At 40.9% G+C, this 27,116-nt stretch overlaps 1 protein-coding gene across 2 annotated transcripts in view; it reads left to right on the forward strand.

The window, feature by feature from the left end:
* The window catches only part of zmiz2 (zinc finger, MIZ-type containing 2), a 117,595-nt gene that overhangs the window by 39,193 nt on the left and 51,286 nt on the right, over positions 1 to 27,116 (forward strand). Inside the window, exons 3-7 of one of the 2 annotated variants that reach the window (XM_034191755.1) lie at positions 11,256 to 11,370; positions 12,508 to 12,710; positions 18,709 to 18,877; positions 25,205 to 25,438; positions 26,055 to 26,267. In XM_034191755.1, the coding sequence (XP_034047646.1) occupies positions 11,256 to 11,370; positions 12,508 to 12,710; positions 18,709 to 18,877; positions 25,205 to 25,438; positions 26,055 to 26,267 (934 nt within the window). Of the gene's footprint in view, positions 1 to 11,252; positions 11,371 to 12,507; positions 12,711 to 18,708; positions 18,878 to 25,204; positions 25,439 to 26,054; positions 26,268 to 27,116 lie in introns of both variants that reach the window. The other variant, XM_034191754.1, reaches the window with a different exon arrangement.

Here is a 27,116-nt window from a genome sequence, read left to right on the forward strand (position 1 = left end):
CTTTTTAGGGAACTTTTAGGACAACCTGATAATAATGAATTACAATAGTCCAGCCTAGAGGAAATAAATGCATGAATTAGTTTTTCAGCATCACTCTGAGACAAGACCTTTCTGATTTTAGAGATATTGCGTAAATGCAAAAAAAGCAGTCCTACATATTTGTTTAATATGCGCTTTGAATGACATATCCTGATCAAAAATGACTCCAAGATTTCTCACAGTATTACTAGAGGTCAGGGTAATGCCATCCACAGTAAGTAGGATGGCATGGATGTATAAGGATGTATGACGCCGCACGACTGATGATACTTGATCACATAAGCTCAGTATAGCTTTGCACTAGTTGCAGTAGCCGTTCTCTACAGCTTAACAATGTCCAATCTTGATCACTGGTCCCCTACATAATAACCATATGATTGTATTGTCATATGAATAGCAAAATATACACTGTATTATAACCATGCAAACACCCTTTTTTTTAAAAAAGCAGGATACAGGGCTAAAATCAAATGTCTCCCGCTTTGACATGACTTAATATAACCTAAAGAGTCCCTGGACAAAATTTGGTGCTTTTGTAAAAAAGTGCACGATTCTATCCCTTAACTGCTGGACTATTAATTCCGACTGCACTCTATCATTCTAACTTGACTCGTCAGAGAGCCGCGCAGCGTTTGGAGCTGTGTGAGCAGAACGGAGGACAATTCTCGTTTCTTCCAACAAGCCAGGAGTCCCAGTTAGTAACTTTAATCCACACTAAAGTGACTCAAGATTGACATATTCAGGGATGAAAGTGGTGAAAAACAAAAAAAGCTGAAACCCAAAATTACCCCCCAACACCACCTGCACGAAAATGTTTGAATTCTAGAAGCTCTGAAATGCAATCTGGGACTATTCCAGACAATAAACTGCAGTGAGTGCAGCATCCATTTAGTGACAAAATACCCAACTTTCCTTATTCAGATTCATTCCAGTAGTATTCTGCTCTTACTAGGATGCAGCAGTTTTCTAGTTTGGCAAATAATTCTGGAGGAAATCACTGGAGAAATTAACAAACTGAAAATATGGTTTGACCAAAACAAACTGTCATTAAACCATGGGTTAAGGTTCTCCGTCACCACGACGGATTTCCGTCATTTAGAAAATTTAACCACACATACACGTGCGCACGTGGTGTCATGCGTGTTTTGGGGCCAAAATATGATACTCTCACTGTCAAAGCAACATCCCATTCTGCGCTAATCAAAGCAGCAGCAGTGTCAGCATGGACTGTGGAGGAAGGGACTGTGTGACTTTTCACTCCTCTTCACTCTGTTTACTGTTTGCCATGAGCCGCGGTTTTACAGATTAAATGTGAATAAGCCAGTTTTGAGTTTCTCAGTGCGCGTGCATTTTCAAAACGGGTGACTGTTACTTTGTGCACAGTAGAACAACATTGTCAGTTGCTTTAGGCCCTAATTTTTTATTTTATTGACTGTATAGCCAGCAACACAACACCCATTTGGTGTATTCACCGAATTAGAACAAATCAAAATACTACAGAAGACAAAGAATTTTTATTTGACAGTTTGAAGTGAGTTTTCTTTGTTTCAGAAGACTTCATACCCATTAAAATTCACTAGAATATGCAAAATTTGACTTGCTCTTTTAAAACATTTTTAGGGGAGCACCCCCAGACCCCCCATAATCAATACTGTGTTTTTACTTTACACTTTGAAGTGACTTTTATTTGTTTCAGAGGGCTTCATACTCATTAAAATTCACCAGAATGTACAAAATTTGACTTGCTCTTTTAAAAAATTCTGTGGGAGGTCCCCCAGACCCCCATAGTTTGAAGTGAGTTTTCTTTGTTTCAGAGGACTTCATACCTGTTAAAATTCACCAGAATATACAAAATTTGACTTGTTCTTTTAAAAATTTTCTGGGGGAGATCCCCCAGACCCCCCATAATCAATACTGTGTTTTTACTTCACAGATTGAAGTGAGTTTTATTTGTTTCAGAGGGCTTTATACCCATTAAAATTCACCAGAATATACTAAATTTGACTTGCTCTTTTAAAAAATTTTTGGGGGGAGATCCCCCAGACCCCCCCATAATCAATAGTGTTTTTACTTTACTCTTTGAAGTGACTTTTATTTGTTTCAGAGGGCTTCATACCTATTAAAATTCACCAGAATACACAAAATTTGATTTGGTCTTTAAAAAAATGTTCTGGAGGGGGGGCACCCCAGACCCCCCAGAATCAAGACTACACCCCCACCACCCTTTCATGTACCTTTATGTTCAAGTTTTGCATTCTTTTTATGCTTTGTCTGTCTAATAGATTTGTATACAGTAAGTAAGTCCCTTCAGCTGCTCCCTTGTTTGCACTCAGGGTCGCCACAGCAAATCCAAGTTGGATCTGCATGTTGAATTGGCACAGGTTTTATGCCGGATGCCCTTCCTGACGCAACTCCACATTACATGGAGAAATGTGGCGGGGGTGGGAATTGAACCCAGAGCCTTCTGAACTGAAACTAAGCGCATTAACCACTTGGCCACCACCCCTCAACTGAAACTATACTGTATAATGTGTTTATTGTATTTATTGAGGAAAAAGAGTGTGTGCCCCCACTACGCCACATTTTAGGGAATTGCTGGCATTGATTTTTGCCAGGAAAAAATTTCAGTCAGATGAAATATTGCTTTAACCCATGCATTAAACTGAAATAAAACAGGGATGAAGTGGAGGTGTAAGAGTCACTAGGTGTTCACAGGAAACACTTATTTCTATATGTATTTATTTATGTTCATTGTTAGTTGGTTTTATCTTTTCTGTTGTTTTGTTTCATCAGGTTCTTTTTGTCTCTTTCTCTAAAATTGTAGCATTATTAATTATGAGTTATTACTATTATTGTTGTTGTTGCTATTATTATTAATATATGAAGAAAACTAAAAAATACAATTCCACTCTTTTACAACAACAAACACTGAGCCATTAATTATTATACAGAAAACATGCACACAAACATGTGAACAGCTTAATGCTAACTTTAAAATTGAAAATGCCGTAGACATGCTAATGTGTTAGCATTGGTCCCATTTTTACGTTATAAAATACATCTATCAACTGTTTCAGAAGACCATAACAGGTCAGTTTAACATAAAAAAGGTAAATAATATTCATAGACATATGCTCTTTAGGATTTTAGCGAGGGAAAATTAAGATGAAGCGAAATAAAACAATGAATCAACGAAGCAACAGATCGAAGCACTGGTTCGATCTGCGAATCACTGCTTCGAATGGTTCAAAATTCAAAGCAAAGCTGCGCTGCAGAAAAGTTGATTACAGACCTGCTGCAGAGTCTGCAATCAGTGTAGAGAAATGATTTTCCTGACAAACGCCCCCAAAAACAACCGCCACTATGAAGGACCGATAAGGGAATCATTAAGCAAAAAGGTTATTGATGTCGGTGGGGCAAATCATTTCTTAACGATACCCGCAAGGAAACGGTTCTTGATATCCAACCCTACTTAAGACAGTCAACTCTTGAGATTTTTCTGTTCAAGCTTTTTTGAGATAGATTTGTTAGATTTGCTCAAGACCAAAGAATTGATAATTGAGCATAGTTGTACTGTTTGACAAATCCTGTTGACTGTTAAGCCTCGGTCTCGCCGAATAATAGCCATGAATAATGAGCCACGCCTGGGTGTGTCAGTGATTATTGGTAGAATGACCCACGTATTCATCTATCACGTATCCACTACTAAAGTGCCCCTATGTGCCTCTCTGTACCCCACATGTGCCACGCAGCAGCCTCTAGTGAGCCACGACCGACTGGTCATTAGAACCACGAATGGCTCGCATCAGCCGCGCTGAGCCATGTATGAGCCACGCAGTGCCGTGTAGCGTGACATCACTGCACGAACGCACGTTTGGTCCTACCCTCAGCCCCTCCCACACTTGTTTCCTCGTGGAGCAGGAAAGAGAGGAAAAAACAGTCCTCTGTGATTCCAGAAGTGATTAGAAGTGTTTTCAGCATCCAAGGTTTGGCAGAAAATGATTAATCTGCTACAAAATAAGTGGTTAATGCACTTGGTTTCAGTGCAGAAGGTGCCGGGTTTAAATCCCACCCCTGCCACATTTCTCCATATAATGTGGAGTTGCGTCAGGAAGGGCATCCGGTGTAAAACTTGTGCCAATTCAACATACAGATCCATCTTGGATTTGCTGTGGTGATCCCAAGTGCAAACAAGGGAGCAGCCGAAGGGACTTACTTAGAGCGCCTGGAGCACAGAGCAGGTGGAACTGTGTGTGCAAGAGGGCAGCCGCTCCAAAAACAGCCTCTTAGGTCCTGCGTAGCTGCCAGGCGCACAGATAATGGGCTTTTAGCAGCCTCGTAAGCACCACGACATGCCCCTAAAACCTCGTGCACAAACTGCCCCACGCTGTTGTTGCTAAATTTTGAACATCTTGAGCCTCATTAACTGAAGATAATGCCTCTAAGAGCCTGTCAGAGCCACTGTTTTCCCATCATAGTTGAAGAAACCCTCTCATAGCAAAGAAAACATGCTGCGTGGCTCATTATTCATCCTTCATTATTCGGTGGGACTAGGGCTTAACTTTTCTTTAGAAGGTGATGAGGTGAAAGTTATGAAAAGGCTTACAACTCAGTTTCCATTACACATAATGAGATATGGAAATGCAGTGTGTTGTGGTAGTTTCCTGCTGCAGGAGTGCTTGTACAGGGAGGAGATCCACCTTGACACTTGCACGGATTTGATCCCCACACTGCCGTGTGCATCATTGTGCCAATGTGACCCGCTTTTGCCCCGCTTGACGCCACGCTATATAATTATTTCGTAGCCGATGAAACATTTGCTCTCAGAACTTGGCTGATGAAACCATCTCTCATTGCTCCCCGAATCACAGAGAAACTAAGCTGCAGGTTGTCTTGTGTGCCTCGTGCAGTGGAGAATGCATTTGGAATCTTGTCTCAAAGGTAATTATTTGTAATATATATAGTCAGATGTTGACACTGTGGCCTGCTTCCGTAGTCTTGTCCATAAAAATCATAGAGGGATATGCTATCCAAACTTAATACCCATTACTATATTGGATGATGTTGAAATAGCAAAGATTTCATGTCTGCTACCTACAATGCACGTGGAATGTCTTAAACCTAAACCTACTTCTAGGCATCTTATATATGCTACAATGGAACCACCCCTAAACCCAAACAGTTCAACTGTCAACCCCACTGAGGTCCTTAGACTGGGTCTCATTAACATAAGATCACTGTCCTCAAAATCATTGTTGATCAATGATCTAATTATTGATCATCACTTAGATATGATTGGTCTATGTGAAACCTGGCTTAAACCTACAGCTGTCCTCCCCTTAAATGAGGCCTGCCCACCAGTTTATACATTTAGTCAATGTCCCTCGTGATGCGAAGCAAGGCGGGGGTGTTGCTCTTATTTATAAATCTAGGTTTAGCTTATTAGCTGTTGGGGGTTACAAATATCACTCGTTTGAGCATCTGATTCTCCGCTCTGCTCAGGATATTACACATTGCCAAGGTCAGAACAATAAAAATCAGTCGTATTACTTTGTCACTGTATATAGGCCTCCTGGCCCATATTCTGAATTCTTAGATGAATTTGGTGCGTTCATCTCTAACTTGTCAATTAGTGTAGATAACATTCTGATCATTGGTGACTTTAACATTCATATAAATAAGCCTTCTGATCCCCTCTGCAAATCATGTATGGAAATTGTGGATGCATTAGGATTTCGGCAATGCATTTGGGATTCGACACACATTAGTGGAAATACCCTGGATCTGGTTCTTGCACGTGGTATTGCTGTCACGAATATTGACATCATGCCTCTTACGTCAGTGGTTTCTGATCACTCACTTATTAAGTTTACAGTTTCACTGCCATGTTCAGTGGAACAACAACCTTATTTATCACTGCAGTGATGCATCAACTCCTCAACTAAGACTGAACTCGAAGCTAGACTGCCTGATGTCTTAGCCTGGGATGTCTTAGCCTTAGCCTATCCATGTCTGGGATAAATACCCAGTCAGTAGACAGACTTGTGGATAGTTTAAACTCAGTGCTCAAAACTACACTTGACATGATTGCACCACCTATGTTAAAACCGCGCTCCCCCAAATCACAGTCACCTTGGTTCAATGATTACCTGCGTGACCTCAAGCATAAAGCAAGAGGTCTAGAACGGAAATGGCATCGTTCAAAATTAGAAGTATTTCACCTTGTGTGGTGTGATGCTATCTTAGACTATAAGCATGCATTATTGGCTACAAAGTGGGCCTATTACTCTGATTTGATCAACAATAACAAGCATAACTCAGAGTTCTTGTTCGACACGGTGGCAACACTTTTGCATGGACAACCACCTGTAGTTCGCTCTCCTTTTACAGCACAAGATTTCCTGGATTACTTTGGGAAGAAAATAGAAGACTTCAGTTTAAACATATCCCAGCATGCCTTAACCCAGCCACTACACCCTGCTATTGATGTGGGCGCCACTACTGAGGTATTACCTAGATTTACAGAATTTGATAGTATCTTACTAGGCATGCTGACAAAACTCGTAATGTCAACAAAAATCACAACCTGTTTATTTGATCCTATACCAACAAAACTGTTTAAGGACCTGTGGCCCACTCTTGGGCCGACTGTGCTGGAAATTATTAATCTTTCTTTAACTTCTGGATCTGTTCCTAAATGTTTCAAATCTGCAGTGATTAAACCATTACTTAAGAAACCTAATCTTGACCCTAGTGTATTGACAAACTATCGGCCGATATCAAATCTGAAAAACAGTGGATCATCATATTCTACTTGATAGGCTGGAAAATCATTTTGGGATTACTGGGAGTGCCCTTGCATGGCTGATGTCATACTTGACCAGTCGTTCTCACTGTGTTTTGTACAGTAACACTACCTCTAACCTTAGTGACATGAAATTTGGGGTTCCACAGGGGTCTGTCTTACGCCCCCTGCTTTTCTCCCTTTATATAGCACCCCTTGGGCACATATTGAGGCGTTTTGGGATTACCTTTCACTGCTATGCAGATGATACTCAGTTATACATGCCGATAACTGCTGGTAATCTTGTTCACATAAAATCCTTAGAAGATTGCCTTGCAGCAGTGAGAAGTTGGATGTCTAGAAACTTCCTACTTTTAAACTCTGATTAGACTGAAATGATGGTTCTTGGTCCAGTGAGACATCTGCATCAATTTGACCAGCTAATGCTCAGCCTCAGCTCGTGTGTCATACATCACACTGACAAAGTGAGGAACCTTGGGGTAATTTTTGATCCTTCATTGTCCTTTGGCCGCCACATTAGAAATATTACTAGGACTGCTTTCTTCCACCTGCAAAATATAGCGAAGATTCGTCCCATCCTGTCTATGGCTGATGCTGAGACCCTGATCCATGCATTCATCTCTTCTAGATTGGACTACTGCAATGTTCTATTTTCTGGTTTACCGCAGTCCAGCATTAGGGGTCTCCAATTAGTTCAAAATGCTGCAGCCAGACTTTTGACACAAAGCAGAAAGTTTGACCACATTACACCCATTTTGGCGTCTCTTCACTGGCTTCCTGTCCCAGTGAGATCAGATTTTAAGGTTCTGCTACTAACCTATAAAATTATTCATGGACTGGCACCTCCCTATCTAGCTGACCTAATTAAACCTTACGTACCGGCCCGGGCTTTACGCTCTCAGGGTGCAGGACTACTTTGTGTCCCTAGGGTGAATAAGAAGTCTGCGGGTCACAGAGCTTTCTCTTACCGTGCCCCTGTTCTGTGGAATGATCTCCCTGCGTCAATAAAACAGTCAGATTCTGTGGAGACTTAAGACACACTTATTTTCCCTTTCATATGGCTAGCATACTGGTACAGTTTTGTTTTACGCGTTTTACTCTTTTAATTCATTTTATTAGTAATTGGAGTGTGCCGTGGCCTCAACTTTACCTAAATTCTGGGTCTTTTTGTAAAGTTTAGGACTAGTGGCCAGCGATCACCTTAGTATTTCTCTGTTTTTCTTGTTGTTTAATGCTGACAAATTATACTGTATTTTTTGTCTTTCTGATGCCTGATTCAGTTTTTTTTTCTTTTTTTCTATCCGTTTAAGGTGCAGCTCCATCCAGAGATGGGTGTGGTATTCGTGTTGGCGAATTGCATTTCTTTTATATTTGTCCATGAATTGTTCTGTGAATTGTTCTGTAATTTATGTCTGTATCATGGCCCAAGCAGAGGGTCACCCCTTTGAGTCTGGTCTGCTTGAGGTTTCTTCCTCAGAGGGAGTGTTTACTTACCACTGTTGCTCTGGGGGTTAGTAAAGTTTGACCTTACCTGTGTGAAGCACCTTGAGGCAACTCTGTTGTGATTTGGCACTATATAAATGAAAATAAATTGAAATTGAAAAATAGTAATGGATTGTAAATGTTACATTTTAATTTCTTCTCATGAGTTAGATAATGTATCTGTGAACTTATATTTATTATAGATGTAACATCTCGTCATAATTGTTCAGATGTGCTGTGCGCAGTGACAGTGTTTTCAAATAGGTTGTGCAATGTTCACAGCTAGTTTACAAAATTAATGTGCGCCAGAATTTTTGAACATTTCAAAATTTTCTTTCACCACTGGCATGCAGCCGTTCACACTTTACAACAGTTCACAACACATTTATTTGCCAGATTGCGTATCAGTGCCGGGATCAAAAAAAGTGTCAAGGCACCCGAAGTAGAAAGTAAGCACCAAGGTAAATTATTTGACAAGCTTTTATCAATATTGTCTCTGTGTGCAATTAGCTTTCACAAGAGATCACACACTTTATGTATTGAGTAAATAATAAAAAAACAGCTCTGGGGTTTGCGAGTTCTCTGCTTGGTTGTTAAGTAACACTCAGTAATCATAACGACGTCAAAGTGAAATAAATGTGTTGTAAATGTAGTGAAATAGTTGTGGTCAAAGGAAAGATTTCTGGAGGCCAGCTGGATTTTGTTCTTATTCCAAACCTCTTTCAGTATCATTTCCTTTGTTGTGAACTCCTGAAAATTAATAATAACGGATGTATAAAAACCTTAGAATGTCTCTGCTGAGAACAACAGTCGTATGAAAAATACTCAATAAATCATAAACAGATTGTTCAGGCTGAAGCACCTGTCACACCACGAGAGGAATGGAGCATTCTGGTGAAAAAGTGGCACAGAAACATGTGAACATAAGAACCCTGATTACAGGCCAAGCCATATTTTTCAAGGCACATATTTGTAAAAAAAAAATACTTTCTGAAGACCTTTTTTCTTTTTTTTTTTTTCTTTTTTTTCTAAATATATTGCTAAGAAAGTGCAGACGAAAAAGAGACACCAAGGCTACACGGCATGAAGCAGGGTGCAGACAAAAGTCATGCCTTAAACACTTCAGTCTGGCCTCCCTTGGCTGCTCAGTTTCTCCACAGATGCTTGCTTAGTTTAAGGTCTGTGATGTACTCTGAGGACTTTTGGATGGTAAATGCCCACGAGACCCTCAGATTCTCGTGAAGGCACGAGCAAAGTGACTATGGAGATTTCAAGTTTAACAAAATCTTTAACTCTCATGACATCCAGAAACAAATGAGTTATTCCACAAAGTACATGAACCACTAATCACTGTTCAGGAGTTTGGTCCAAGGGGGAGAGAGGTGGAGATAAATATTTCATAACGTATGATTCTGCTGCTCTCTTTATGAAGATAAAATCTTGAATTCGAGCAATGACAAGAGAATTCACTCACTCATTCATCACTCATCTTCAACCACTTATCCAGGATCAGGTCGCAGGGCAACAGCTCCAGCAGGGGACCCCGGACTTCCCTTTTCCGGGCCACATTGACCACCTCTGAGTGTGGGATCCCGAGGTGTTCCCAGGCCAGTATGGAGATATAATCTCTCCACCTAGTCCTGGGTCTTCCCCGGGGTCTCCTCCCAGATGGACGTGCCTGGAACACCTCCCTAGGGAGGTGCCCGAGGGCATCATTACCAGATGCCTGAACCACCTCAGCTGGCTCCTTTCAACACGAAGGAGCAGTGGCTCTACTCCGAGCTCCCCACCTCCCCAGCCACCCTCCTGAGGAAGCCCATTTTGGCCGCTTGTATCCGCGATCTAGTTCTTTCAATCATGACCCAACACTCATGACCATAGGTGAGAGTAGGAACGAAGATTGACCATTAGATGGAGAGCTTCACCTTTTGGCTCAGCTCTCTTTCTGTCACAACAGTATGGTAGAGTGAATGCAACACCGTCCCTGCTGCACCGATATTCCGTCCAATCTCACGCTCCATCATCCTGAAAAATCACTCATGAAAAAGAGCGCGAGGTACTTGAACATCCTCACTTTCACAATGTTGAAAAGAGAATTCAATTCATTTGATTTATATAGCGCCACATCACAACAATGCTTCCTCAAAGTGCTTCACACAAGTAAGGTCTAACCTTACCAACCCCCTGACCAAGTAGAGGTGACAGTGGTAAGAAAAAAAAAAAAAAACTCCCTCTGATACTGAAGAAGAAACCTCAAGCAGACCAGACTCAGAGGGGCGACTCATTGCTTAGTCATTCTAACAGTTACCAGGTTTTTCAAAGTTTAGAGGAATTTCTTTACAAACAGAAGAGCAACAAATTGAAATTAAAAAGCAGTACATCTTGGGTCTTTAGTCTCTGAGAATACTGTGGGTCCATTTTTGAATGAAACTGCAGGGAAACAGAAGCTGTTTTCTGAGCTTGTCAAAATAGCCAAAGCGTGTCTTATAACTATTTAATGGCACTTACTGTTGCAGATGTCTGTAACATGGAAAGTCCAGTGTGTCATTGCAAAAAACAAACAAACAAATTTTTCACAAATTTAACCCTTTGGGAAAATGTTTAACGTGTAGGTTCCCTCATTCCTAGTCCCCGGTCATTTTTTGAAAAATAAATTGTCAAAGAAATTCAACCTTTTTTTTTAAGCGATTTATGACTACATTATGCTGTGCAAAAGACGTGTTTGTGTTCTACTTAATTCTAGCTGTGACTGTGACATTTCTGTAGCGGTGTATGCCAGCTGTTACCAGTTCACAGTAAAATTTACTACATTTTGGGGTTCATCACTATTCAGTTTTAAGAGCTGTTCTGTACTTCGACATTGTCATGACTCCTGATGCTTTTTAACATCCCAGTAACTCCGCTTCATTTCCAAATCCATCTGCAGCAGTGACGGCGCCTTCCTAAATGACCCAGTCTCCTGGCAACCAGGCACCAATCAGCACACGGGATCTCTGTCTGTAGTCACCACAGTGTGGGGCGTGACCAATCCCACACACAGCCAGGTAACACATGACTCAGGACCCGAGGACATGTTGGTAATTTAACTACACAAAACCCAGGCAGAACAGCAGCGGAAGTGATGAAAAAAGCTTATTTATCAGGCATCTGGACTCAGTAACCAGGACCCACATTTAGAGTATGAAGGTGCTGAAAGACTAAATCTGAATGTAAATGCAGCACAAACTGAAGTGGGCCGAAGTAATTTGGGCCTGTTTCCTATCATCTGTTGCTCCTGATTTCATCTGTGGTAATATGGTTTAATCATTGTTAGATGGCAGCGTGGTGGCCAAGCGGTTATTGCACTTGTTTCCAGAGCAGAGAGTTCCCCGTTCAACCCCACCCCTGCCACATTTCTCCATGTAATGTTCACTCGCTTCAGGAAGGGCATCCGGTGTAAAACTTGTGCCAAATCAACATGCTGATCCATATTGGCTCTGCTGTGGTGACCCCAAATGAAAAAGGGAGAAGCCAAATGGACTTACCATAAGAAGTTTCACAAAAAAAAAAAATCATGAGGATTTTTTGTATTTAAGCCCTTTGTTTCAAAGTTGGCTCGTCAGAGCATCGCTGAATTTACATTTCAAACCCAGTCCTGCCTGATCTTGCAGTTTTTTTTGTTGTTGTTGTTGTTTTGGCCATCATTGAAGGTTGAAATGACTGAAAACATACTCGACAACACTGCAGCAAATTCCTTGCACTAATTCCAAGTAAATGTTTAATTTTGCAGCTAAAGTAAAGCAAGCTCTTCCGGCTTCTCCCTTTTTCACTTGGTCTCCCCACAGGACCTGCATGTTGATGTTCTACACCGGATGACGCAACTTCACATTACATGGAGAATGGGCAGGGATGGTCATGAACCAGGAACCTTCTGCTCTAAAAAAAAAAAAAAAAAAAAAAAAAAAAAAAAGTACACCAACCACTTGGCCACCATGTCACCCAAATATCAGCTCAGTGAAAATAACCGAAAAAAATTGACATCAAAGGTTTTCATTCTACCTTTAATATGCAGTTAAACTCAGGGATCCTGAAGTCAGTTGTTAAATAGTTTCCCTGCAAAATACATTAATTAAAATTTCTCAATGATTGTTTTCCTTTACTTGTTCATTCAGGATTCACAATCCTTTCTTCCTCTTATTTAGGTGTTTGGGACTCCAATGGGTCCAGGTGAGACCCCGGGTGGTCACATGATGTCCGGTGGCAGTCCTGGTTTAAGTGCTGGCATGGGATCACAGTTTATGGGCCAGCAGTCTTATGGAGACGCAGTGTCCAAGGGCTACGGTCAGCCAGTCATGTACGGACGCCCCAGCGGTGCCTATAACCCGGCCTCTGCCTACAGTGGAAGGTATGTTTTCTGTTCACAAGGTGATGGCTGCAGTGGGACTTAAGTTGACACAAAAACTACTGTTTCTCTAAGTGTGATGGCTCATAACATGGCAAAGCAGGCTGAGTTACAACTCTGAGCACCTTGGTGAATTTTACCAAGCAGCTCTCATCTCTCAGCCGTGTTTTCTGCAGAATAGGGCTGCAACTAAAAATTATGTCAGTGATTAAGCAGTTGGGATTAATTTACAAATAAATCAACCTTAAATTCTACCTGCAACTTTCAACTTGCATGTAAATATTCTGTCAAAACAGTATTTTCTAAAAAGCAAATAAATAAAAATCCCAATATATGAAGGACGTACATACAGTGCCAAAAATGTAAAAAGCATTCATGGAAATAAAAATATGGAAGAAAGTCTTGCACACAGCTTTGCCTCTCCCTCAGATACAATAAGACAGAAAACAAAATCCTAACATATTTCAGAGGGTTGTTGTAACTACTAATAATTTTCATTATCATTTCATCCATCCATCCATCTATTTTCTTCCACTTTATCCGGAGTCAGGTTGCGGGGGCAGCAGCTCAAGCAAAGCCACCCAGACCTCCCAATCCATACATTATCATTTCATTCATTTAGAATTTTCTGGATTTATTTATTGATTTGTTTTTTGCATAACATGTGAAGCTTTCATCAGTGTTACTGAAAGCCAGAGATGATGTCCTCAAATGTCTTGTTTTGTCCAAAACCCAAACATACTCAGTTTACTGTCAGATAGGATTAAAGAAACCAGAAAATACTCACATTTAAGTAGCTGAAATTAGATCATTTCAAAATTTAAAAAAGGTTCACAATGATAAATCAAGTGATTTATCCCCCCCCCCCAAAAAAAAACTTCCTTAATTTAATATTTGCTTAATTACTGTAGCGCTGAATGCCAAAGCTTTGGCCGTCAAAAAATTAGTTTGATTCCCTGGAACTCCCAACCTCCTCTGGACAGCCTGAGACCAGTGTGGTGTACTTCTGGTTGAATACTTGCACTCTGTGAATGCTTACTCAGCTCAGGATAGCATGAGGCGATTCCTGCATGTGAAAATCAGACACTCAGTTGTGCCGAGCCAAACACAAGTCAGTCCGAGGAAGCCAGGAATCTGACCGAGAGCTCCAGAATCATTTTAAACATTCAAAACCAGGACATGTTTAACTGATCTTCACCGTTGCTCACGCATGGTTAAGCGGCATCTTCACAGGGATTTCAGAGCCGTCTTTGAAACACTTTCTTCTTAGCGGGCATTAAAGGTTGAATTTGACATCTAGTTTTCATCCTTTATAATGACGTGTTGCTCAGTGGCGCCCTTTGATCCGTTAGCTGAAGTAGCAGTTCTGATGCTGCTGACGTGTTGCTGCCAGCAGAGCAGCAACTGGAAAAACAAGCATTTTATGACTGCCGAAGTAAACAAACAAAGCACTGCATGCGAAGCTAATACCTGATCCTCCATGTCACACAGGGTCATCCTGACTTTGCAGTTGTTGTAGTTTTCTTTAGGGCTGAAACGATTACTTGAATAACTCGAATAATTCGATTACAAAAAATGGTCGAGGCAAATTCTGTGCCTCGAAGCTTCATTTAAACGTAGTACATATGCCAGGCCTGTGTGTGGTGCTGTAACGTCCCCAGAAAAACAACAGAAGAAGACTAGGGCATGCGCTCAGGCCGTGTAACAGCTAATAATTTAGCCCTTAAAGCTACCGCTTTCCAATGTGACAGAGTAAAATAAAGCCTTTTAAGAGAAAGAGGCTCCACACTGATCAGCTGAAATAGACTTACTGCACATTTAAAGTGAAGCAGTGTGTTTGTCTGTTATTAAAAAAACACACGTTCTGCTCCACGTGCTGAGTGACTATTGACCCGACGGCCGGGTTCCCACAGTCGAAGCCGGCTGCTGTTCAGACTCGCATTAAGTGTTTCGCTTTTTCTGGGCAACACACAACACTTCACAAACACGGTAACTTAAAACAAAACAAAACAGTAACTGTGAGGCTGCATGTTCAACCTCCTGCTGAAATGCAACAGGGATAAAAAAAAAAAATCACATAGGGATCCAGTCCACCAACCTTAAAAAAGAGAAAAACTCAAAATGGTTACATTTTACAAATTGGGGGGAAAAAACAGAACAGAAAGCTACATCCCATCGCCATTTCAGCAAAATGTCAAGACTTTGGCACAGGGACATTGTGCCACTGTTTAGGGAGAGTCCGGGACTACTGATGTTGTTTAAAAATGCAAAAGTACTTTTTATCCGATTACTCGATTAATCGCCAGAATAATTGATAGAATACTCGATTACTAAAATAATCGATAGCTGCAGCCCTAGTTTTCTTACACCTACGGAGAAGATGACATTGCATATGACTGTCTTTAACGTTCTTGTCATGAAAGAAGAACATGGAAGCTAATACGAGCGAAGTGCTGAGCAACAGCGCGAAGCTAGCTATATGGTAGACAAAGGCACAAAGTGGAAATGGCACATTGAGATGCTGAAGAGCTTCACCCCTTCATGTCTGCGACATATGCATATTATGAGCAAAGCGCTGCACAGCGGTGTGAAGTTCACTGTTATGGTAGACGAAGGCACAAACTGGAAATGGCACAAAAAATCTGCCCATATGGGGGGAAAAAGCAACAAATCGAAGGTAGACGAAGTGATCCTTTCGATCCTTGAAGGCAGGCCCGGCGCCAGAAAAAAAATATTAAGGGGGCCATGAGTTTATCACAGGGGGCGGGGTCACCCCCCCCCCCCCCCCCCAAAAAAAAAGTGCGCACCGGAGGGAACGTTCCTCTGAGCGTGCGTAATAAATTGGGTGCACTCCTAGAAAGCTTGTGTATTTAGGCTACACCGTTGTAAGAGACTAAGAGTAAAGAGTGATGACAATTATTATTTGAACGTATAGACCCTCGGTCAAGTGATCTCCTGCATACCGCAAAACCAAACCAACAACTGATCTGAGAAACAACACGAGACAGTAGATTAACCCCACATACAGCCCTCCATCACAAGTGCAAACACAGCACAATTGGGCAGTCACACAACGGGTCAAAGATAAACCTTTCATGTAGATATACAGTGGTCCCTCATTTATCGCGGGAGTTACGTTCTAAAAATAGCCCGCAATAGGCGAAATCCGCAAAGTAGACAGCGTTATTTTTTACAATTATTATCGATGTTTTAAGGCTCTAAAACCCCTCACTACACACTTTATACACTTTTCTCAAACAGGCATTAACATTTTCTCACTTTTCTCTCATGTGTAAACACTCTCAAAGTTCAAACCTTAGTAGAAAAATAAGACCAACCTGTTTTCAGGCCCAAACATTTGTTTGAGAAATAAAAATAGAACATTTTCCTATAAATAATTATGATGGCTTTTAGAACTAACAAATTTAATTTTAACAATCAACCTACGAGGTTGGACACATAAGAAATTATTAATAGTGACTGACCAGTATTTCACAGTTCCTCTGATCGCGCCTCTTCGTCCTGGCGCCGCGTCACTGTCGCGCCTTTTTCCACTCACACCTCGCTGCAGGTGTCTTTTTCCGAGTGTAGAACACAGTTATGGGTAGTTGTTGGTGCTCTTTTTTCTTCTGGGCGAGAAGATTCTTATCAACAGACACACGCAGAACACAATGCGCGTGCTCTCCCTTCACGGTGCCACAACAGGTGTCCCATCATCTTGACAGAACACCGGCCTGCTTGATGAGGACGCAGAGCACAATGCGCTGTAAAAAAAAATAAAATAAAATAAAAAGCGTGCAAAATTGGACTAAAAAAATCTGCGAAACTGCGAGGCACTATATTTTCCAGTATTTGTTTTTCTTTCTTTTTTCTTTTTATTTTTGATAACTCTCACATCCGAGGGGGCGAGGTTGATGATGTGAGGGGGCGTCGCCCCCAAACGCCCCCTCGTGGCGCCGGGTCCGCTTGAAGGGCACGAACTGTGTGAAATAAACTCCGCAAATTAACGTTGCTACAGATGCAACATGTTATGGTACTAGTGGAGGTGATGGTTTAGTGGTTAACGTGTTGGGCTTGAGACCAGAGGATCCTCGGTTCAAATCCCAGCCTGGTCGGTAAATCACTAAGGGCCCTTGGGCAAGGTCCATAATCCCCTACTTGCTTCCAGTGTGTAGTGGGTCCCTTGTATGGCAGCAGCCTGACATCAGGGTGAATGTGAGACACTGATGTGTACAGCGCTTTGAGCATCTGATGCAGATGGAAAAGCACGATATAAATGCAGTCCATTTACCATTTACTATTAATGTCTGAAAGGAAATGCTTTGGACAAAAACTACAGATTTTCATAGTAGAGAAGCTTGAATCTTCCACTGGACTGGGTTGCTTGACGCGAGGACGTTTCGCTTCAAATCGCAGAAGCTTCCTCAGCTAAAATTCTTGTTCTGAAAGTCTGACTTTCAGTCTACACGGATCCACCATGTAGACTGTAGTTATGTCCAGAGATCACGGATCCACCATGTAGACTGCATTTATGTCCAGAGATCACGGATCCACCATGTAGACTGCATTTATGTCCAGCGATCACGGATCCACCATGTAGACTGCATTTATGTCCAGCGATCACGGATCCACCATGTAGACTGCATTTATGTCCAGCGATCACAGATCCACCATGTAGACTGCATTTATGTCCAGAGATCACGGATCCACCATGTAGACTGCATTTATGTCCAGAGATCACGGATCCACCATGTAGACTGCATTTATGTCCAGAGATCACGGATCCACCATGTAGACTGCATTTATGTCCAGAGATCACGGATCCACCATGTAGACTGCATTTATGTCCAGCGATCACGGATCCACCATGCAGACTGTATTTATGTCCAGCGATCACGGATCCACCATGTAGACTGCATTTATGTCCAGCGATCACGGATCCACCATGTAGACTGCATTTATGTCCAGCGATCACGGAGCCACCATGTAGACTGCATTTATGTCCAGAGATCACGGATCCAGTGACCAATTCATATTTATTTACTTTAAGACTCAGTACAATGTTGTTGACATAGAAAACCTGTAAAGCCTACTTTTAGTACACAGAAAATTCACAGGAGGTATTGATAAGGATTTGGATTGATAAGCGGAATCGATAATACCATTGATATTGATTAAAATCTTATCAATACCCATCCCTATTTGTGAGTATTCCTAGTGTTGTGATTAGTAGAAAATATTTAAAAAATGGAAATTCACAGTGCTAAAATCCTAAATTGGTCATTTTTTTCACAAAGAAAGGCCAAAAAAGTTTTGTGACACTCGCAGCTGTGATTCTCAGTTATTTGTGATTTTCAGTTATGCCAAAAAATGTATGTGGGATGGATCTCTCATTCAAAAGACAAATGTGCCTGCTGCAATTTCAGTTTTTTAATTTACATTTCATCATGACAAAAAAGAAAAATCAGAAGCACTGTGATAAACTATTGAACAGGTTTCTTCAATAATTTATCTTTCAACTATCATTTAAATCTGGAGAAACATGGAGAGTACAGCATCGAGGGTGAAGGGCTAAAACCCTCTTTCTTTACATTATTACAATATTGTCGTTTAAAAAAAAGAAGCGTAACAACAATTGTGAAGTAGCCGATCATTACTTTGAGGTTCTGCAACCATTATTCCTTCAATTTTAAATTTATATTTTGAAGATATATACACAGATAGTGAAGAGCTTCGTTCATTGATGTCAGCGACATCAAACATATTACGAGTAATAATTCGTCATTATTTCATGACGATTGATGTCGTCTTGGGTTGTTACTGGTGATCAGTTTGTTCTAATGTGGTGGCGCTTTGCATCAGCAAGCAGCAACATGTGTCAGGGTGGCTGATGTCACCCACTGCTCTGAATCATGCTCACGACAAAACAAACACATGTTCACATGCTCACTCCACCAAGTTTCAGCCCACTCATCTCCCCCATCTTCCCGTCTCTCCACAGTTACTCTGGTAACAGCGGAGGTGCCGGCCTGGGCGTCCGGCCTCCCTCCGACTTCACCCAGGCCGCTGCTGCTGCTGTTGCTGCCGCTGCTGCCACAGCAACTGCTACTGCCACAGCAACTGTTGCAGCAATACAGGAAAAACAGAACCAGGAGCTGAGCTATGGTCAGGTAAAGATCTGCACTACAGCCTGACATCCAGTGGAGTTAAAAATGGAGAAAATTCAAATGTAACCTGTCAGATAATTTTGTTTAAATTAGGATGCTAGTGTAATCCCCGTGGATAAATCCACTGTAATCCTGAAATTCCCTCAAATACTTAAAAAAAGATATATTTTAGTAAATGTGTTAAATTAATGAAGTACTATATAAAATTTCCCAAATAGCAATAGCTGGTTATTTAGGCGTCTTTAGTCATAGTATTCATGAAATATGATTTCATTAATAAGTTATACGATATTATGATCACAGCCAATAAATTTAGATAAAATCTGTTGAGCCATTAGTTTTTCCATAGAGCAGTTATTGGGAGGATACTGAGAAACAAGTTCCAAGGTCCTTCTAAATGATATATCCTGGATGATTGAGAAGATTTGAGCCTAACCCAGAAAAAGAGCGAGGTTCTCCATCTTTTACATTCTTCAGCAATCAACATTTCTCAAGAATGTGTGAAGTTTTGACTCACTGTGTGCAATGTCAGGAAATGTTGGTTTCTCAGAATGTAAAAGATGGAGAACCTCAAAACTTCTCAATCGTCCCTCCTATATTCAATTTAGCAGTGCTTCATAATTGGTAAATGCTGTCATTGTGTTTAGTTATTTATGTAAAATTAGGCGTTACACTGGATCTGGAAAGTTTTCACAGCGCTTCATTTTTTCCACATTTTATGTTACAGCCTTATTCCAAAATGGAGGAAATTCATTTTTTTCCTCAACATTCTACTCACAACACCCCATAATGACAATGTGAAATAAGTTTTTATTATTATTATTATAAGATTTTTACAAATTTACTAATTGTCTGTAGACCTCTGAGACAGGATTGTCTGGAGGCACAAATCTGGGGAAGGGTACAGAAACATTTCTACTGCTTTGAAGATCCCATTGAGCACAGTGGCCTCCATCATCTGTAAACGGAAGAAGTTCAGATCCACCAGGACTCTTCCTAGAGCTGGAGGCCTGTTTAAACTGAGCGATGGGGGGAGAAGGGCCTTAGTCAGGGAGGTGACCGAGAACCCAATGGTCACTCTGTCAGAGCTCCAGCATTCCTCTGTGAAGAGAGGAGAACCTTCCAGAAGGACAACCATCTCTGCAGCAATCCACCAATCAGGCCTGTATGGTAGAGTGGCCAGACGGAAGCCACTCCTTAGTAAAAGGCACATGGCAGCCCACCTGGAGTTTGACAAAAGACACCTGAAGGACTCTCAGACCAGGAGAAACAAAATTCTCTGGTCTGATGAGACAAAGATTGAACTCTTTGGCGTCATGTTTGGAGGAAACCAGGCGCCATCCCTACAGTGAAGCATGGTGGTGGCAGCATCATGCTGTGGGGATGTTCTTCAGCAGCAGGAACTGGGAGACTAGTCAGGATTGAGGGAAAGATGAATGCAGCAGTGTACAGAGACATCCTGGATGAAAACCTGCTCCAGAGCGCTCTGGACCTCAGACTGGGGTGACGGTTCATCTTTCAGCAGGACAATGACCCTAAGCACACAGCCAAGATATCAAAGGAGTGGCTTCAGGACAACTCTGTGAATGTCCTTGAGTGGCCCAGTGGTGCACTGAAGTCGCGTTTTACTTCCAGATTACTCAGTCACCTCTGGCAAACTGGGTGTGTGTATATATCCAAAAGTGAATAATTTCAGGCTGAGTGTGTCTGCTTGAGCACAACGGCTGCTGTTTGTCTGGTCGGGCCAGCGGCTTCAGCTCTGCCTCTCACTCTGAACAGATGCTGACAAAAAGCTCCTCCCAGCAGGGTGATATCTGTCATTCATTCTTCTGCTTTTTGCTCCCAATTTTGTTTTTATATTTGCACACTGAGTGCTTCACTTTTTATTTATTTATTTTTTTCACAAACATGGTGGCTGTGAGACTTCCTCCAGAACAGAAACACAGTGACATAGAAAACTCTGCCCACCCAGCGTACTGGGTGCAGTCTGAAAGGGCCTTAACTCACTCACACATAACAGACACACAGATAAATGAGAAAGTGATGGAATCCTGTAAATGGACTTTTCTGTAGCTGAAACAGGAATGGTTTTGTTCATGTTAAGTGGAGTTAATCTTCCACTGTTTGGGGTTGTTGTCTGTGTGCTGGGTGACGGGCAGGACACATCGGAACACGTTTGTATTACAGAACAGGCCAAGAAGGCTGTATGTCTGTCTGGGATGACTTCAGCCTTCCTCTTAACCCTGCAGTACCAGACTTTATGTTGAAAAATTAAAAGGAACAAACAAGAAAAAAAAAAAATCATTTCTCAGCTGATTTGACTTTCTCATGTACTTCCAGAATTATCAAGTTTTCTCTAAAAAAATTCTTGAAAGGGTAGTTGTAAAACAGCTAACTGATCATCTGCAGAGGAATGGTCTATTTGAAGAGTTTCAGTCAGGTTTTAGAATTCATCATAGTACAGAAACAGCATTAGTGAAGGTTACAAATGATCTTCTTATGGCTTCGGACAGTGGACTCATCTCTGTGCTTGTTCTGTTAGACCTCAGTGCTGCTTTTGATACTGTTGACCATAAAATTTTATTACAGAGATTAGAGCATGCCATAGGTATTAAAGGCACTGCGCTGCGGTGGTTTGAATCATATTTGTCTAATAGATTACAATTTGTTCATGTAAATGGGGAATCTTCTTCACAGACTAAAGTTAATTATGGAGTTCCACAAGGTTCTGTGCTAGGACAAATTTTATTCACTTTATACATGCTTCCCTTAGGCAGTATTATTAGACGGTATTGCTTAAATTTTCATTGTTACGCAGATGATACCCAGCTTTATCTATCCATGAAGCCAGAGGACACACACCAATTAGCTAAACTGCAGGATTGTCTTACAGACATAAAGACATGGATGACCTCTAATTTCCTGCTTTTAAACTCAGATAAAACTGAAGTTATTGTACTTGGCCCCACAAATCTTAGAAACATGTTGTCTAACCAGATCCTTACTCTGGATGGCATTACCCTGACCTCTAGTAATACTGTGAGAAATCTTGGAGTCATTTTTGATCAGGATATGTCATTCAAAGCGCATATTAAACAAATATGTAGGACTGCTTTTTTGCATTTACGCAATATCTCTAAAATCAGAAAGGTCTTGTCTCAGAGTGATGCTGAAAAACTAATTCATGCATTTATTTCCTCTAGGCTGGACTATTGTAATTCATTATTATCAGGTTGTCCTAAAAGTTCCCTAAAAAGCCTTCAGTTAATTCAAAATGCTGCAGCTAGAGTACTGACGGGGACTAGAAGGAGAGAGCATATCTCACCCATATTGGCCTCTCTTCATTGGCTTCCTGTTAATTCTAGAATAGAATTTAAAATTCTTCTTCTTACTTATAAGGTTTTGAATAATCAGGTCCCATCTTATCTTAGGGACCTCGTAGTACCATATCACCCCAATAGAGCGCTTCGCTCTCAGACTGCAGGCTTACTTGTAGTTCCTAGGGTTTGTAAGAGTAGAATGGGAGGCAGAGCCTTCAGCTTTCAGGCTCCTCTCCTGTGGAACCAGCTCCCAATTCAGATCAGGGAGACAGACACCCTCTCTACTTTTAAGATTAGGCTTAAAACTTTCCTTTTTGCTAAAGCTTATAGTTAGGGCTGGATCAGGTGACCCTGAACCATCCCTTAGTTATGCTGCTATAGACGTAGACTGCTGGGGGGTTCCCATGATGCACTGTTTCTTTCTCTTTTTGCTCTGTATGCACCACTCTGCATTTAATCATTAGTGATCGATCTCTGCTCCCCTCCACAGCATGTCTTTTTCCTGGTTCTCTCCCTCAGCCCCAACCAGTCCCAGCAGAAGACTGCCCCTCCCTGAGCCTGGTTCTGCTGGAGGTTTCTTCCTGTTAAAAGGGAGTTTTTCCTTCCCACTGTAGCCAAGTGCTTGCTCACAGGGGGTCGTTTTTGACCGTTGGGGTTTTACATAATTATTGTATGGCCTTGCCTTACAATATAAAGCGCCTTGGGGCAACTGTTTGTTGTGATTTGGCGCTATATAAATAAAATTGATTGATTGAAGTGTGCGTATGAAGCCAGTGTGAAAAAGTTGATTTATCCACTACACGAAACACGGTGAAATAACAGGATGTTGTGAAATAAATGGGACATTCTGTTCCTGTTGACTGTCTGCTGGTCCACCTGGTGGCCGTCTGAAGTGCACAGTCCAGCCGTGGAACTGTCAGAGTAGTTCAAATTTAGATTAAAACTTCTTTCTAACACTAAGAGATTGATCAGAATGTTTGATTGCTCTGCCTCCAACTGTGTGTGACAGTGTGTATTTATCAGGTTTGACCCCTGCAGTAAGTACGCAGGAATCTGTGGTCTCAACTTGGACATCTGGTTTTGACTTGTGGGGCTGTGGGAGCGGTGCAGAGCAGGAGCTGCTTCTGGGCTACTTAGACTCACAACACGTCTGTTAAATCACATAATTTGATCCCACTGTCTTGCCAAGCTACTTACTCAACAGTCTGTGTGCTGCTTATATCAGGAGAAAGACTTTGAAAACAGGAAAACTCATTATCGATGTCTGGGACTGGATTGTGAAACTGTCTCTGTTTGGGAAGCAGCTAATCCATGCACTGCAGTGTCGTGTGTGGTCAGAGTGCAGAGTTGATGCCGGTTGTTGTTATTAATGCTCAAAATTAATTTAGGTTGTAATGCCATGTCTTCACTAACTATACACTTCTGGGCAATTCCATGCCAAGTGGGATAATGGTGTAATTTTTTTTCTACTTGACACTACATTGATTGTGCTTTTTTTTTTTTTTTTCCACAGAATATAAGTTGTAGTTGCAGGAAACAGCTTCAGTTGATGGCCACAGTATACATTTATGAAAATCACATCATTCAAACTTGCCAGATGTCCAGACAGCAATTATTTCATTTTACTCCTACAACTTAATTTGAGCACATTTCCTCATTCCAGTGTAAATATAAATTCACTAATCCTTCAACATTTTTTCACATATGTTGCTGTCTAATGTGCTGTTTGTATAACAGCCTCCTGAACCCGGCATGAAAAATCCTGTATTGTGAGTCACATAAAGGGATTGTTTTTTTTGTTTGTTTTACTGCACTGAAGCTCCTTACACGATAAACACAATAAAACTGCAAAGACAATCATACCAAAAACAGGTCAGTCCTGCCTTACTCTGCTGCAACATATTTAGCATAAAATATCTGTAATGCAAGTCACAAAAATGGGATAGGGTAACACAAGTCACATTGTTTTTTACTGTAATGTATTGGTTTACTTCTGCTGTTTCTAATGTGGCTTGCCTTCAAATTAGTTTCAGTGACCTATAAAAGAGGGCAGTGCTATAGTTTTTCCCAGAATCCATTTCACTTCCTGTATGTTTGCATTACATAATCAGCTATTAGTAATTATGGGCTGAATCTACTGCACTACTACTGCGGCAAATAGCTGAAATTTCAAATGTGTTGAAAAAGCTTTTCTGAAAAGTAACAGGTTTTATATTATCAAATCTTATTGTAAATTTCCACATCCGTGAATACCAAATTGTGAAAAAACTAATCCATAGGCATTAACGGTCAAGTGTATTGAATTTATTTAAGGACAAGGGATAATGTGTGAACTGATATAAGCATTTTGGGTTGAGAATATGTCATCAGCTTGTGTGATTGGCCAAACTACACACACTCATTACAGACCATTACATACAGAGCTTTTGTATAAATAAAATAACCAATGTCACAGTAACGCGAGTCCCACAAATTATGTAATACTCTGCCTATGTAAAAAAAAAAAAAAAAAAAAAAATTCACTTTATGCATTTTTGTAGCCATTTTATCTGTGAATAAATGGAAGGTACTGATACACTCCTATCATTTATAGTCTGAGGAGAATTGGATGTGTGTTAAAGTAAGTTTTTTTTTTTCCATGTTCCTTTTTGTGTAACGCAAGTCACATGTTAATTAGATACAATTCGAATCCTATTTGTTGAGTATTTTCAACTTTTACTGATGTAGTGAAGTAAAGTACAGTTTTGTATACATTGTCAATGTGGTCTAATAATTTTTTTGAAAGCTGTGTGTGTGTGTGTGTGTGTGTGTGTATATGTATACATGTGTACTGCATATATATATAGTATACACACGTCACACAGTGACACGTAATTTTATTTATTTATTTCTTTACATGGTTTTGTTCCCACTGAAGCCATTATATCACATACAATGTTAGATATGTGCTTTTGTAAATTAATTTATTAATTTTTGCACTTCTGCTGTTGTGCTCCTCTTTTCCTCCCAGATGGGTGGGGCGCCCTCTTACAGCACACAGTTCATGCCTCATTCCAGCCCCCGTGGCCCTCCAGGTATGAATCCTGGTGGGATGGTCCACTCCAGGCCTGGACCTCCACCTTCCAGTGGAGGCTTGTATCCTTCACACCCTGCACAGACTCAGAAGCTTCCACAGCATGCCAGTTATACAGGTGCCAGTTATCCAGGTGGACAGCAAGGGCTCAAGCGACCTTTCCATTCAGAGGTCAGTGAGTAAAGATACCAATGGATTTTTCCACACAAGAATAACATAAATGTAAATGCTTGTTATTGTTGCATTATATTCTTCAGCAAAAAGTTGTAACTGTGGAGACATAAATTTGCTGAACCACAGCATGACGTTATGAGTCATTAAAGCTAGGCTGAAAGGAGACGTGGTAAGGTCTGCGAGCAGCAACATGGTTTCTTTCCAGGATAAACCCTTGCCAAGATAAATGTGAGGATTGCTTTGAGAGTTTTGATGGTATATAAAGGCTAGAAGGAGTTGAATTATTAAGGTGCAGGGAAAGGAGTAGCTGTGTTATATTAGAAACTAAGGAAATGCAGAGAAGTATGTGAGGGTGGTGCAAGATATGTACAAGGACAGTGGTGATGTGTGTGGTAGTAATGGTACAGCTTCACAGTAGTGGTGGCACGAAATGAGAACTGAATACCAGTCAGCAATAATAAGACAACGTTTAAGCTCATCACACAAGTTGTTGTCTCTTTGTATTTTTCAGGGTAATCAGTGACATGTCAGAACCGTATTAGTTAATAGCTGTTGAATGTACGAAAAATCCTGCACTCGTGTGATGATGTCTGAATTAATTCTGCTTTCTCAGAGTTTTCCAGTACAGCAGTATGGTTCTGCTGGTTTGTCAGCTTATCCTAACCCGCCTCTGCAATACCCCGCCGGTCCACAGCAGCGGTGTGCCCCCTCACCCTCTTACCCTTCCAGCCGTATGCCACTCTTGGGCCAGTATGCATCTGGATCACACAACCCAGCGCAGTTTCCTCCTGGTGCTGCCCAGTCCAATCCACCCCAGTATTATAAGGTATGTAAGATTTTTCTGGTGATGTCTTAGCACCATCCCCTGCTTTTTTGTTTGTTTGTTTGTTTTAAGGGCTTCAGCATTCATGATAAACTCATGAAAATTACTTGTATGAAACAGTTCTAACAACAGTTTTTTGTTTGTTTGTTTTAAGGATCCCCATTAGCTGCAGCTACGCTTCCTGGGGTCCACACAAAACAACAACCAAAATATACAATAATAAAAAAAAAAATATATATATATATATATATATAAGGGGTAAAAATAAAACAAAACCGTTCAGCTTCCAGTCACATTAGTCATTACATCTGGTTAATCAGTATACACAAAAAAACCCAGATTGCTCACTACGTCAGTAAATACTGCTGCAGAAGTTCCCTAAACGAACATTCATTTGCAATAAGTTTAATACATTCCGGCAATTAATTCCATCCCTACATACCCCTAAATCACATTACAGTAAATAAACAGTAACAACTACAGTGGCACTTAGAGGGTACAAACATTTTCCAAAGTATAAGTCGCACCTGTCAAGAAATGCTTCGTGAACAGCGAGAAAAACCCATATACAAGTCAGACCATAGCATAAGTTACACTTTTTTTTCCTGTATTATCAGCTCTTTAGTTTGGGCAATTTAATTTTAATTGTGTGCATTGTTCTGGTGCACTTTAATTATTGCCATTTATACTTATAACCTCCGTCAACAAAGTTAAGTCGGAGGTTAGAGTTCACACGTTTGTTTGTTTGTGAACAGCCTGTAACCCAAAATTTTTCATATATCGTTAAGAAATCTTCACAGGAGGATTCATATCCTGATAGGCAAGAATTAATTAAATTTTCAAGGCCATAGG

Source organism: Thalassophryne amazonica, chromosome 17, assembly GCF_902500255.1.
Source record: "Thalassophryne amazonica chromosome 17, fThaAma1.1, whole genome shotgun sequence".
Lineage (NCBI taxonomy): Eukaryota > Metazoa > Chordata > Actinopteri > Batrachoidiformes > Batrachoididae > Thalassophryne > Thalassophryne amazonica.